Source organism: Octodon degus, unplaced genomic scaffold (genome assembly GCF_000260255.1).
Source record: "Octodon degus isolate 3935 unplaced genomic scaffold, OctDeg1.0 scaffold00073, whole genome shotgun sequence".
NCBI lineage: Eukaryota > Metazoa > Chordata > Mammalia > Rodentia > Octodontidae > Octodon > Octodon degus.
Window position 1 is genome coordinate 217,892 of NW_004524649.1, and position 15,196 is coordinate 233,087.

The following is a 15,196-nucleotide window of genomic DNA, read 5'->3' on the forward strand; positions in this document are numbered from 1 at the left end:
GCCAGCCAGACCCGCCCCCTGGTGGGCTGAGCTGGCCACACACACACACAATAAATAAATGTAATAAATAAAAATAAATAAATATTAAAAAAATAATAAATAAGATAACAGGGCTGGCGAGATAGCTCAGCAGACTAAGCACCTGCTTAGGCAAGAGGGGACCGGGGTTTGATCCCTTTATCCCATGCCACTCAGGCCCTGCCCCTGGGCACACTAAGCCAGTGATCGAGTTTGGGCATGGTAATGCATTCCCGTAATCCCAGCACTGGGGAGGCTGTAAACGGGAGGATCTCTATAAGTCTGAGCTGAGTAGTGAGACCCTGTACCAAATACATAAAGAAAAAAATGAGATCCCAGTTACTGATTCTTTGTGGTATTTCTTGTGTGATTGGGGTTTTATTCAGAGTCTTTGTCACACCAGTGTCTTCAACAGTTTTACTCATTCTATCCTCTAGCAGATTTAACGTGTCTTTGATTTATTTTGTATTTAATTTAGTGCACAGTGAAAGTATGGGTGCAATTTTAATCTTCAATACATGCAAAAGTTTTTTTTTTTCCAGGACCATTTATTAAAGAGGCTATCTTTCTTCCAGTGGATGTTTGGTACCTTTGTCAATGATAATGTGCCCGAGTATGTCTGAAGTTGTTCCTGTATCTCCTAACCTGTTCCATTGATTTGGGTCTCATTTTGTTTGTTTTGCCACTACCATGCTGTTTTTATTATAGTAGCTTTATAGTAGAATCTCCACACTGATGGCCACAGTGGTTGCAGGGTTCCTTTTGCCCCATAGACCCTCCAGCATATTGTTATGAGTTGATTTCTTGACAAGAACCACTCTTTCTGGTGTGAAAGGGAATTTCAATGCTGTTTTAATTTGTATCTCTTAAATGATCAGTGATGTTGAATGTTTTTCATATATTTATTTGCTGTTTATATTTCTACATCTGATAAATGTTTATTTCAAATGCCCATTTTCTGATTGAGTCTTTGAATTCAGGGGAGGTCTGGTTTTTTCAATTGTTTATATGCTCTAGATAGTAGTTAAATGGCAAACCTATGGCATGCATGCTGCAGCAGGCATCCAGAGCCCTACTGCCACACAGGCCAACTCACACCAGCTGCCAGACACCAGATAAGTTTCTCTAAACTAACACTTCAATAATTGGGTTTAACTGCAGTGTTCGCACTTGACACTAAGTGGGATTGGGGTTGCAGTTTGAGCACTCAGTCTCCAAAAGGTTCATCAACACCAGAACTGTTCTCAGCCCCATCCTTTGTTACAGAGGGTTTATCCTAGCCACCCAAACAGGTGGATTCTATATCCCATTGATAAGACAGTCTACACTTCCAGAGGCTACACCCACATAAAAATTGTTTCTGCATAAGCACACAAGATAGGATCCCAAGGATGCAGCACCAAGGTTGGAAAGTGAAAGCAGAAATGATGTTCCAGGTCATCAAATACTGCCCTAATACCCCAAGAAATATATGTCAAAACTAGATTTTGGAATTTTGTTTTTCCGTGATGAGTTCAGTGAATACCAACAAAGTTATATGCCTTACTGCTTTATCCTTTACTGTGCTCTTGGGTACACATGAGGTCCACTGAAGTGTCACCTGCTATCAGATCTCACTTTAGCCTCAAGGACCACCACTCTAGTCACAGAGCCTTGAGGAGCTGCAACATTTGCTAGCAGTGGAAGGGAGACAGACTTCGGAGACTCCTACTATAAATGGCCCCACACAAAAGATCACTTTCAGGACACAAGAAAGCACCAAGGTTTGGGCATGGGTAACTGACCCTGCTCATCCCATTACTGCAAAATCCCCTCTAAGGCTCCCCCACAATAATCAAGAAGTAGGAAAAACTGCCTGCAAAAAGTGACCAGTAGGGGTCAGAGAGATGGCTCAGTAGAATAAGCGCTTGCCTGGCAAGTGCAAGGGCCTCAGTTCAATCCCCAGTTCTGCCAAAAGAAAGAAGAAAGGAGAGAGGAGAGAGAAGAGAGGTGAGAGAGGAGAGACAGAGAGAGAGAGAGAGAGAGAGAGAGAGAGAGAGAGAGAGAGAGAGAGACCAAATACCTACATAACCTGTTCAACTTATCAAACACAATATGGGAATCAAGTGATTTGCTCTCCTTGAAACCTAACACGTTCATAGCCACCAGAGCTAATCACTATGGAGTGAGAGCTTCAAATAAGAATTCCACCCCTGAGCTGGGGAGATAGTTCAGTGGCACAGTCTGGCAAGCCTGAGTTTGATTCCTGTTAAGAAAAAAAAAATTTTTTTACTCTTGATGAGAAGCTTAGGAAATAAACTCTAAAGCCAGAGATGGGACAGTGGACAGTCTTGGCAAGCACATGAACCAAGAAAGTTGAGGAACATAGGAGAAATCAAACATATCTTTGTGAAGATATAACACCCAATCTCTGACACTGTTAATGGCATTACAACTGTCTTGTTTCTTCTTTTTTATTCACAGCTTTTTAGATATAAAGAACATTTGCCAGGTGTGGTGGCAACATCTATACTCACAGCACTCAGGAGACTGAGGCAGGATTGCTGAGAGTTTGAGGTCAGTCTGAGCTACAGGGTGAATCCAGGCCAGACTGAACTATATACATACTGAGACTGTTTAAATAAAATAGTAATAACATTCATCACGGAGAGTTTGTCTTGGTGCTTTTTTTATGACCTGTACAGAGTCTATAGGATCTATGTAGATTACACTCGTAGTGATCCTTCTGTTTTCAGCCTCCCGAGCGCTGGGATTACAGGCGTGCACCACCATGCCTGGTCTTAAATCGCTGGTCTCAGTGTGCCCTAGGGGTGGGACCAGCATGGCTTGTGGTTCCAGGGATTGAACCCCAGTCCCTGCACTCTAAGGTGCTTTAGTCCCCTGAGCTACCTGGTCAGCTCTCATCAGCACAGGGAATTTGTATCTGTACATGACATAACCTGGTTCTTCCCCATTCCCTTTCCCACCCTTCAACTGCTTTTCCCCTCCTTATTTAGAAAAGCTGTTTCCATTTTTTCCTTCTTTTGTTTCTTGTCTGAGTTAGTTTTCAGTTGGGCTGGGTTGAGCCAGGCTACGTTTGGTTTGTACAGAGGTTGGGCTATAAAGGAACCTTGGGAACTGAAGTTTGCAGAAGTTACTGCTTCATGCCTACCTGAACAGACTGCTGTGTCAAGAAATGAGCTTAGTAATTATCACACAAATCACTGAAAAATCTGTAGCCAAAGATGGCATATTAGTTAGCATCTGCTTTGATGGAATGCACACAATGTGGCTACCCACCAAGAAGGAAGAGGTATCATCACTTCATTACATACCATCAGTACTCAATGCATCCATCTGACCACTGCCTACAATATGGCTTCCATCAGATCCAGTCAAAGCAGCCTTTAATGTGGAAGCAACAACACTCTGGGCTATGCATCCTGGCTCGGCATAGCCATGGCGGCTAGAGTCCTTTCCTCCTGCTTCCGCTGCCTGCCCTCAGCCTTTGTGCCACCACCCCGGGTCCCCACTCTGGCCCTGGCCAGGACACTCTGCACTGCGTTGTGTCCCGCGGGGACCCAGGGGAGGCCCCGGGGTGACGCAGCCGGCCTCACTGCTCGCACAGGTGTGGGGGAGGATCCCACAGTTCTGCCACCAGTACAGCGGACGCACCCCCTTTGACACTGGAAGGAATCAAGGATCAGGTTCTGTATGTCTTGAAATTGTATGACAAGATTGATCCAGAAAAGCGCTCGGTAAATTCCCATTTTATGAAAGACCTGGGCTTAGACAGTTTGGACCAAATGGAGATTGTCATGGCCATGGAGGATGAATTTGGGTTTGAAATTCCTGATACAAATGTGGAAAAGTTAATGTGTCCACAAGAAATTGTAGATTACAGTGCAGATAAGGATGTATATGAATAAAGTACCAGGACTCCAGGGACACTGGTGATGGGAGTGAGCGTGCATTGTCCTCACACAACAGCTCTGCCACACGTATATTTAAGTTGTCTCATTTTGTCCTTTGAAAATAAATTGGTGAAACAAAAAAACAAAAACACTCTGAAAAAAAAAAAAAAAAAAAAGTCCCTGGCAAGCACAAGGGCCTGAGTTCAATCCCCAGTTCCGCAAAAAAAAAAAAAAAAAAAAAAAAAACACTCTGGACATCCCAGCTTACAGTCACCTAGGTAAGGGGTCAAAGGAGGGGCCCAGCATAGCCCACGTACTGTTCTTACAACTCTATCACAATGGGCAGCATAACAAACACTACTTACGAGTTATCAGATTCTTTTTTTCAATGTCTTCAGTTAAAGGTCCAGCTTAGAGGTCCTTCCTTCCTTCAACTATTAAACAGATCTGCGCTGTACTACAGAAAATATTTTGCTGGCATGAACTAACCCACTCCATGTGCCACTCCAGAGATTTCCAGAGGCACTTCTCTTGACAATAGCACTGCAGCTGACAGAACCTGGTGATGGACATGCCTCCAAATTGTCATTTATCAGGCAAGCAAGATAGCTCAGTGGTCTAAAGTGCCTGCTAAAACAAGCTTAGGCAACCATAGGACTGCAGTTTGATCCTCGGCACCACATGCCATACTACCCCCAGAGCAGGCTGAGCCAGCCACAAAAAAAAAGTCATTTATCTTGAGTCCACAGCTCAGCGTGAAGCTCTGTACCAGAATGTGTGAGCACAAAAACATTCACACATTTTGTAGGCACCATGACAACACTCAAATTCTTCAAGCGCCCTTCCTGACTTCACATTACAGTAATCCAGAGTATAGAGGCCTATCTTTTTGCCCTAATTGCACATACTGTATCTATAACATAGGAAATGATGCTTGGGCAAAGGAAAGTGCAATTTCCAACCTATGTTTGTCTTCAGGTATTAATTGACCATTTGAGTAATATGGTTGTCTCCAGCACTGACTGTTCAGAGGATATATCCAGAAAACTGAGGAGAACCATAGCAGCCATGTTCACAGTTATTTACAAAGGCTTCATAATGTTTTCACCTTTTTTGGAAGATCATAACTAGAGGGAAAGAATGAGCCACAGATAAATACAGAATATTTAACATCTATATAGCAGGAGCTTCACACTATAAATTTTGTACAATATTCTATGTGAAATGATTCACTCACAATACATTTGTTGCATTTTGTCCAGCTGGAATTTAACATGACAAAGTATTTGCTAAAATTTACGATGTTCAATGACTGCAGTGGAGCACATTATCAGTGCTACCTAGACACTGCTAAGTATGTAGTCACCGATGCCTAGTAAGGCCAAGTGGCTGGAGAAAATGAGTATTCTGGAAGTCATCTGTATCCTTTGATCTAAGTGAGGTCAATTAGATCTTCTCAATTCTAATTGAGAAGAGATGGATGATATCTTCAAAGGAATACTTGTAACTTGTGACCCTGCCATTGAAAAATGTTTCTGTTCTGGTTGGATGAATCCAGTGCCCTAGAGAAGTTCATTATGCCAAACATTGATGCATTCGTGTTTTCATAATGTCATAACTGGTTAATGTTGAGGCATGAGTAGAATTAATACATTCAGGAAAGGGCTGTAATTCATATCTTGCTGCTGGATAGTTTTGATCTAAATTAAATTGTTTGTACCTGTTTGAACTACCAGTGCTACATGCATTATAGTAACACAATGAAAGGTATTAATTTAGCAGACCAGATGTATTTATATTATAGTTCCTTAGAGAAAACTTTAAATTGTATAAAAAACTGTAATACAGCTAATTTGTGGTACAGCAATTGTAAATTAACATTATATACACCAGCAATAGTATATAAGTTTCCATGTTAAAATTATTTTTAAAAATTGATAATTTTCACAAATATATATTTTTTAATGAAATGTATCAATTGTATTCATTTTAAATGGTAGGTACAATAGTAACATTTATACTTGGAAAATTATTCAAATTCAAGCAACTAGATTCAGTCCATTTATAGACCTTGTGTTAATTTTATTAGTAAAAAGACTGATAAAAGTTATTAGATTCATTTGTACTGCTAGTGGTACAAACTACCTAATGAGAGTCATGCCTGTACCACCAATAGTCCAAACTGATAGGAATATGTTACTGGGCCCAAATGCTTTTCCTCTTACCCAGATATGAAAGTATTACTGCCCACCTAGAAATTATAATAGGAACAGCTGTCTCTATTTAGTATCTTAATGCAACTGATTATAGGAATGCTTAGAAAAATGCTGTGGGAAAGACTGCAAGCTCATTTGTTCAGGCAAAAGCCTTTGAATTGTTTTTGATGTACCTTAGAATTAAAAAAGAGGTGGTACAGTACAAATTCCCCATGATGGATGTGATTATACATGGCAAACATGTACTAGCAAAAAATAGATAAAAAGAGCTCTAACAGTTAAAAAATTTCTCACCTATTTTCCACAAGCTTATGTTTGTACCCAAGGGCCAATGCCACACCCTTTTCTAAGGATATAGTTCTCAAAAAATTGTTCTCAGCCAAGTGCAGTGGCACACACCTGTCCCAGGACCATGAGAGGCTGAGGCAGAAAGATCACAAGTTTAAGCCCAGTCTGTGGAATTTACCAACTAATAGAACCCAGTCTCAAAAAACAAAGTGGAAGGGGCCAGGGACATGGCTCAGGAGAACAAGTGCTTCCCTGGCAAGTGCAAGGGTCTGTGTTCAATCTCCGGTTCCACCAAAAAAAAAAAAAAAGTGAAGGGCAGGGAGATATCTCAGTAGAATAAGCACTTCCTGGCAAGTGCAAGGTCCTGAATTCAATCCCCATTACTGGAGGAAAAAAAAAAAAAAAGTGGGGGAGACAACAGTGATCTCAGGTTCAATGAACAAAAATGACTGAAATTCTTTTTAATGCTCTTTATATTTACATGGTTTCTCCGTGATAAATTCTCAGGTAGGTATACCCAAAGCAAGGTGTAATAAGATGGGTTTTCCATAGAGCTTACATTTCAAATAATTTCCTTTTATGATGTGTTAGGCAATGAAGCACAAAAGCCCTTAGCCTTACATTTTTTTACATGCAGGGTTTCTCCCCCAGAATCTGGTTAGTTGGGGTTTTTCTGTTTTATGTGCTCAAATGTCACCTGACCAAATGAAGGTCTTACCATATTTTTCATATTCTTATATTTTTCTCTTCAGTGAGTGTTCCCATATGCTCCAGTGTAAGTGGAACAACTGGAAGGCTCGCCAGTCATATTTATATTCATAGAATTTCTCGAAAGTGTGACTTTATATGTACCTTCAGAGAGTGGGAATAAGTGAAGGCTTTATCACATTGTTCACATTCATAAGGTTTCTCTCCACTGTGAATTCTTTCATGTACATGGAGAGCACCAGAACAAGTGAAGGTCTTTCCACACTGTTGACACTCATAAGGTTTCTCTCCACTATGAGTTCTTTCATGGACTCTGAGAGAATTAGAGTAATTGAAGGCCTTTCCACACTGTTCACATTCATAAGGTTTCTCTCCACGGTGAGTTCTTTCATGAACATGAAGGTAACAGGAACTAGCAAAGGCCTTTCCACATTGTTGACATTCATAGGGTTTCTCTCCACTATGAGTTCTTTCATGTACTCGGAAGGAATTAGAAGAATGGAAGGCTTTCCCACATTGTTGGCACTCATAGGGTTTCTCTCCACTGTGAATTCTTTGATGGACTCGGAGAGAATTAGAGTAATTGAAAGACTTTCCACATTGTTGACATTCATAGGGTTTCTCTCCACTGTGAATTTTTTCATGTGCACGTAGACCACTAGAATGAGTGAAAGCCTTTCCACACTGTTGACATTCATAGGGTTTCTCTCCGCTGTGAGTTCTTTCATGGAGGCGGAGGGAATGAGAATAATTAAAGGCCTTTCCACATTGTTCACATTTGTAGGGTTTCTCTCCACTATGAATTCGTTCATGCATTCGTAGTACATTTGAACGAGTGAAGGTCTTTCCACACTGTTCACATTCATAGGGTTTCTCTCCACTGTGAGTTCTTTCATGCGCTTGAACTGAGCTTGAATTATTGAAGACTCTACGACACACTTTACACTGATAGAGTTTCTCTCCATTATGCATTCTCTCATGATCATGAAGGGTATTAGAATCCCTGAATGTTTTGCCACACTGAATACAGGTGTAGGGTTTTTCTGCCATGTGAGTTCTTCCATGTAATTCACAGAAGCTTAAAGTCCTGGAAGCCTTCCCACATTCCATACATTTATAAGGTTGCTCTCCAGTGTCCATTCTCCCATGCCTCTGAAGCCTTGTAAGACAAACAAAGGAATTCCCACATTCCTTGCATTTATGAAGTTTCTCCCCAGAATGAGTATTTTTATGTAACTGAAAGACACATGGACATCTGAAATCCTTACCACATACTGTGCATTTACATGATTTTTCTGTAGCATGAGTCCCTTTGCGGTATCGCAGATTTAGCGGGACACTGAAGGATTCACCACATTGCCTACCTTCATAAGATCTGTCTCCACTATGATTCTTTTCATGAGCTTTATACGATGAAAAATACAGGAAAGGTTTTCCACAGTGCTTACACTGGTAGAATTTCATTCCAGTATGCACATTCATGTGTATCTTAAATGTTTGGCGACCAAAAAATGTTTTCCCACATTCTTTACACTGATAGCTCTTCTCACTAACATGACTTCTTTCATGTTTTCTAAAGGAACTGAGAAATGTGAATCCCTTGCCACACTGTTTACATTCATAAGGTTTCTCTGCAGTATGAGTACTCTCATGGTTCCGAAGACACTGGTGATAAATGAATGCTTTACCACACTCCTTACATTCATATGGCTTATTTCCGTATTTCTGACTCTTGTATACTCTGCAGCCAGGATACAATCTGAGGTGCCTACTAAGGAATTTTGGATGCATGAAGACTTTTTCACACAGGCTGCCTTTACATGCTGTTCCACAGGTTTGAGTTTCCTTGACGCAACTCAGATTTGAAATTCTGCTGTTTTCTCTACACTGAAGACTTGCTTTACTTTCACGTGGTCGCTTGACCACATAGCTTCTGTGAAGAACAAATAGCACATTTTCAATGACATTTTTAAATTTTTTCTTATTTTTAATTGGTATCAGTATCATTATTTAGCCAGGCATGGTGGCGCATGGCTGTAATCCCAACACTTGAGAGGCAAAGGCACTGAGGCAGGAAAATCACCTTGAGTTCGAGGCCAGCCTGAGCTATATAATGAGTTCAAGGAAGACTGAACTACATAGCAAGACCCTGTCTCAAAATTTTTTTTTAAAAATCACTATTGGGGCCAGGGAGATGGCTCAGTAGGATAAGCGCTTGACTGGCAAATGCAAGGATCTGAGTTCAATCCCTGGTTCCACAAAAAAAAAAAAAAAGAAAAAGAAAAAAAAAATAATAAAAAATCACTATTTAATTACTTTCTGGAAAAATGCTGGCTTTCTTCCTTCTCTAAACATTTTAAAGTCAATGTACAGAGTGCCTCAGACAGGTATTTGGCTGTCATTATGGAAACAGTAATATTTATATATAAGGTTTAACATTGTTTTTCATTTTTTCCAACATAAAGGATTAAACACAGGGCATAAGACTTAGCTACATCCCCAGGCCTTTTCACATATATGAATTTTAGGAACTAAGTCACTAAATTGCCCGGGCTGAAGGCTGGAACGGAAGCCTGGGCCTCATATATGCTGGGCAAGAGCTATATTATTGAGTTATGTACCAGCCCTTAAGCCTTCAGCTAAAGCTTCAAATGAATAAATAAATTGTCCAGGCTGGCTGGAACATCTCATCCTTTGACCTTAGACTCCAAGAGTAGTCAGATTACAGATGTGTGCCAATACAACCAGGTCTTGGTATTGGTTTGTAATGAACTACATTTCACACCATGAATATCCACAAAATTTTAAAAGGGCCAGCCAGATAACTCAGCAGACTAAAGCACCTGCTTAGGCAGAGCATAGAAGCCAGGGTTCAATCGCCGGCATGCCATGCCAGTCCCTGTGCCCAGACCGCGCTGAGACGGCAATTGAGACTGGGCATCGTGGCACACACCTGTAATCTCAGTGCTTGGGAGGCTGAAAACAGAAGAATCACTGAGTCTGATCTACATAGTGAGACCCTGTAGATCCTGTACTAAATATGTAAAAAAAAAAATCTTAAATACAAATAAAATATTAACTGTATATGTGTATGTGTATGTGTGTGAGTTATTGAATACTGAATCCAAAGCCTTTGAACTCAGCTACATCCTCGATCCTTTCTTTGATTTTTTTAAATTTTGGTAGAGTCCCACAGATTTTTTTAAGAGGGTCTCACTATGTAGTGCAGGCTGACCTCAAATTCATTGTTCCTTCTGCCTCTGCCTCCCCAGTGTTTTGATTAGTGACATGTAACACTATGCCCAGCTCGGTTCCAAATATTTATTATGTCTTGGGTATCTCAACAGTTATTCAGGCTGGGATTAAACTTTCAATCCTGTTGACTAAACCTACCAAGAAGCTGGGTTCACAGTCATATGCTTCAACACCTAGCTAGTCAATATTTTGGGGGAAACTTTTTGACAAATCAATTAGAAGCTGGGCTATTTAGCTTGCTTGTATGTGAAATGTTCTAATATAGGAAAATGCTCTGGGGGGAGCACTACATACTCTTACTCGGTCAACTAACCTTAGATTTCGCCTCACATTTTGGTCATCATCTTCAATGTTCCAGTCTTTCCAATTTCTCCCTAAAACACACATGCAGAATCAAATTGTCATAAGTTTTATATTATAGAAAATATATGACAGTATAGGTATGTGTGTCAAAGTGAGTTGGCCTAACTTAGTCAACAAAGCAATACCATTTCCACCTTTAAAATCCTGGGACTCAGTTAATGAGCATGAAATACTTGTTCTGTAATTCACTAAATGGAATGACAGCATCCTCACCCACAGCAGCCAGGTTCCTGATGGTTTCCCTCATCACATCTCTGTAGAGTCTCTTCTGTGAAGGATCCAACAGAGCCCACTCTTCAAAGGTGAACTGCACAGCCACATCCTCAAAGTCCACTGAGTCCTAAAACATCCCACATATGGGAACATGTAGATAGTGAGACTGACAGCTTTGGGATCAAGCCTCTAGTCCTAAAGATGTTCCCACAACTCCTCTACTGTATCCAAATATTTACTGTTGCCAGGACACCAAATCTCACTTCCTCATAAAATTTAGCAGTCATGAACACAGAAAAATTATTTCTACACTTTGTATGGGTTTTTGGTATTTTGTTTTGCACAACTATCACCTGAACACAGGCCCTTTGCACTAAGCTTCATTTCTATGCTATTTTATTTAGAAAAAGCTCTCACTATGTTTCTTAAACTTGAAATCATCCTTCCTTAGCTTCCCAGACTGCTTGAGTTACAGGCATGCGGCACCATGCCCAGCTGATTTCTGTATTTTTACTTCTACATATCTGATTGCTGTTTACTGGCAATACCAAATTAACTGTGAAGCAATGTGCTATATGTTTCAAAGAAACAAAATTAAAAGTAACCTATTCCTTATTAGACAAACTATCATTTGCAGGTCAGGCTTGTTGGCACATGCCTGAAATGCCATACCCTGAAAGGCTGAGGCAGTAAGATTAAAAATTTTTGTTTTGGGGGAGTTTTTTGTGGGGGATTGAGACAATCCTCCTACCTCGACCTCTGAAGTGGTGGGATTACAGGCATGCACCACCATGCCTGGCTAGAAAGTTCACGATTTAGACCCCAACCTGGGCAGCATAGCCAGATCTGGTCTCAAAACTTAAAAGATATTTTTAAAGGAATGGAGACACAGCTCAGTGTAAAGGTTTTCAATTCAATCCCCAGCACTTGGGGGTAGGGGAGAGAGACTATTGTTTTGTACCCCAATATGCACAATATCAATTTATATCTCATAAAGGAGAATATTATTTTAATGTATAAAATATACCCATAAAGTCATTCTTATCAAAAAAAAAAAAAAATCAGAAGGGGCCAGGGATGTAGCTCAGCAGCACAGCACCTGCCTGGCCAGCATGAGACCCTAAATTCAATTCCTGGTACCAAAAAAATCAGAAGTCAGAATGCCTATAGATATCTAAAAATGTAACAAGAAAATGGATTGCTCAAAGGTTTTCCATGTCTTTACAAAAACTCTAAGAGCTACTGGCTCATGCCTGTTGTCTACTGACTCATGCCTGTTATCTACTGATTCATGCCTGTTGTCATAGCTACTTGGTAGGCTGAGGCAAACATGGTGCCAGCCTTCCAAGTTCGAGGGCAGTCTAGGTAAAATAAAGCAACCTATCTCAAAATAAGGAAAGCTGAGCCAGGTATGGTGGCATATGCCTATAATCCTAGCACTCAGGAAGTTGAGGCTGAAGCATTACTGTGAGTTCAAGGCCAGTCAAGGCTAAATAAACAAGTTTAAAGCTAGTCTGCATTACATAATGAGGCCCTGCCTCAAAAAATATAATGAAAAAAAAGTGAAGGCTGAGGGTATAGACCACTGGTAGATGTTTGCATAGCATGTTCAACAGGCCCTGGGTTCAAGCTCTATGTAATCATTAAAATGCGATAAAACTCAAATGGATTAATAAACACACAGAGGGTTAGTGGAACACAGTCCTGGGTGTGTCCTGTGGATGACTAAAATACAGGCTACAAACTGAGGATGGAAGACCCACCTCAGATGTGGGTGACACCCACCAAGAGGCTTGTAGCCTGGATGGAATAAAGAGAAAGAAGGAAGTCTTCCCTTTCGCTTCTCTGGAGGAGCTCTAGTCTTCATCACCACCTTTGGAACGTTTGTCTCCAATAGCAGCATGCTTCCAGCACCGACTCCTCAGCCTTGCAAGGCAGACCCTTCAGGATTCCAACAGGAACTTACAACACTTCAGTGAGCTCCAGGTCTCTGACCTTTGACTGGATCCTCCAGCTCTCCCGCATGCAGGCAGCCATTTTGCATTCCTCTACCCCGGATTATTCAGGCAGCTACTATAAGCCACTTAATAAACCCTTTATATAATCCTTTTTATATTTTTGTATTAAATCAGTTCTCATGAACCCTGAAATACCCTAGCACCACAGACATACACACACCCTCAAATTCACCTAGCTGTATACAAAAATAGTCATCTGGGTCTTCAAGTATAGCTTCCATGGCTTGGAGGCCCGGGGCTCAATTCCCCAACATGGATCGACATGTCACCTTTATTCTCTGCCAATCTTCATGACTGAACCCACAGGATCTTACAGACGAGAGAAGAATTCTACCAGTGAGCAACACCCAATGTTTCATTTTTAATTTTTATTTTCAGACAAAGTCAGGCTACGCTGTACTGGCTGACCTTAAACTTGTGTTCCTCCTTTCTAATGCCTGAAATAATGTTTCAACATTTTCCCATTATGTTATTAGGAATTCATCTTAGTATTAGTGGAGTAAAATTAAAAATTATATCATTTGTTTATCTGTCAGACTTTCAGTGTCTTCACAGAGCCGGTTCTAATCACCCGCACCTATAATTATGCCATTGCCTCTGCCTCTATACTTATTTTTTTGTTCTTTCAGGTAGCTTAACATCAGAAAAATTTATCTTTTCAAAAGACTAGCACTGGATTTTTGTCACCCAAATTTATTTCCTTCAATGTGATTCCTTCTCTTTTGTGTATTGTTTTGTTGTTTTGTTTGGTTTTTTTTTTTTAGCAGAACTGGGGATTGAACTCAGGCTCTTGCACTTGCCAGGCAAGCACTTATTCTACTCAGCTATCTCCCCAGCCCCCTCTTTTGCGTATTTTCTTGTGCTTTATTCTTGGTTTCACTGTTTCCTTTTCCCCCTCTACCCCCTCACTGGGATTTAACCTGGGGCATTCACACTGGAGGTATATTTTCATCTCTTTTTATTTTGAGACAGGGTCTCTCAAACATACCCACGTGGAATTTGAACGTTTGATTATTCTGCCTGAGCCTATTTTTCTGGTCATTTAGAAGGTTCAACAAGGAGGAGTACTTGATTCCAGGGTTTTAAGGTACAAAACCAGTATGGTCAATTTAGAGAGAAAGCCTTGAAGAAAAAAGTGACAAGATACAAATTATGCCAGAATGGTGGCAGATTCCTTTAATCACAGTACTCTGGAAGACTGAGGCAGGAAGACTACAAATTCCACTATCTGGACAATCTAGTGACTTAGATCCCATCTCAAAATACAAAAAAAAAGGAGGGGTGAGGGGCCAGAGAGATAGTTTGGTGGTCTAAGCACCTGCCTAACAAGTGCAAAGACCCAAGTTCAATCCCCAGTACCACATGCCATGCTGGCCCTGCACCAAGCCAGCCACATGGTGCACGGCTATAATCTCAGCCCTGGGGAGGCTGAGACAGGAGAATCACTACAAGTCTGAGCTGCATAGGGAGACACTGTGCCAAATAAATAAATATATAAATAAACAAACCAACAACAAAATAGGCTGGTGATATAAGTCAGTGTGAAGGTACTGAGTACAATCCCTAGTACCAATCAATCAATAAAGTTAAATAAATAAATAAATAAATAAATAAATAAATAAGAAACAATTACTAGGGGCTGCTTTGTGAACTCAGTGAAGCAGCTAGCATCAGAGAAGCCCTCAGGTCTGTCCTCAGCATCACGGAAAGGAGGTTTTGCAGTTCTAGGTACACCCCAAAACAGGACTTCCTCACACTAAAAAAACAATGTATCAGTAAACTACAATACTTATGTGTGCCTATGTGTGCGTATTACCAGTGACTGATCGTACTGCTTCCCACTGAGCTATATCCTTAGCCCTTTTTTTATTTTTTTTACACTGAGATAGTCTCACTAAGTTACTGAATTGTCCAGGCTAGGCACACATTTGAATTCTTCCTGCTTCAGCCCCCAGAATGCAGAGAACATAGCCATGAACCACCATCTGAGGGTTTTGTGGGGTTCATTTTTGTGAGTTGTTTTGTTTTATTTTTTGTTTTTTGTTTTGTTTTGTTGTTTTGTTTTGTTTTTTCAGACAATGGCTTACTATATATAGTCCAACCTGGCCTCAAACTTGCTCAAGTCCAGGCTGGGCTTGAACATCCAATCTTCCTCCCAGAGTACAAAAAGTAGATGTGTGCCACCATGTCTAGATTTTGTGTTTTGTTTTGCTTTTTTTTTTTT

General features: G+C 40.6%; 1 protein-coding gene and 1 pseudogene across 2 annotated transcripts in view; one reads left to right on the top strand and one right to left on the bottom strand.

The window, feature by feature from the left end:
* The first annotated feature begins 3,456 nt into the window (after positions 1–3,456).
* LOC101564858 lies at positions 3,457–3,926 on the top strand (annotated as a pseudogene).
* Positions 3,927–6,757: 2,831 nt separating this feature from the next.
* Positions 6,758–15,196, bottom strand: part of LOC101573623 (zinc finger protein 14-like) — an 11,518-nt gene continuing 3,079 nt past the window's right edge. The window contains exons 1-4 of one of the 2 annotated variants that reach the window (XM_023720248.1): positions 12,828–12,866; positions 10,955–11,081; positions 10,692–10,752; positions 6,758–9,056 (exon numbers count right to left, since the gene is read on the bottom strand). In XM_023720248.1, coding sequence (XP_023576016.1) covers positions 7,232–9,056; positions 10,692–10,752; positions 10,955–11,081; positions 12,828–12,857 — 2,043 coding nt within the window. In that variant the 5' untranslated portion in view covers positions 12,858–12,866 and the 3' untranslated portion in view covers positions 6,758–7,231. Of the gene's footprint in view, positions 9,057–10,691; positions 10,753–10,954; positions 11,082–12,827; positions 12,867–15,196 lie in introns of those variants that run through there. The other variant, XM_023720249.1, reaches the window with a different exon arrangement.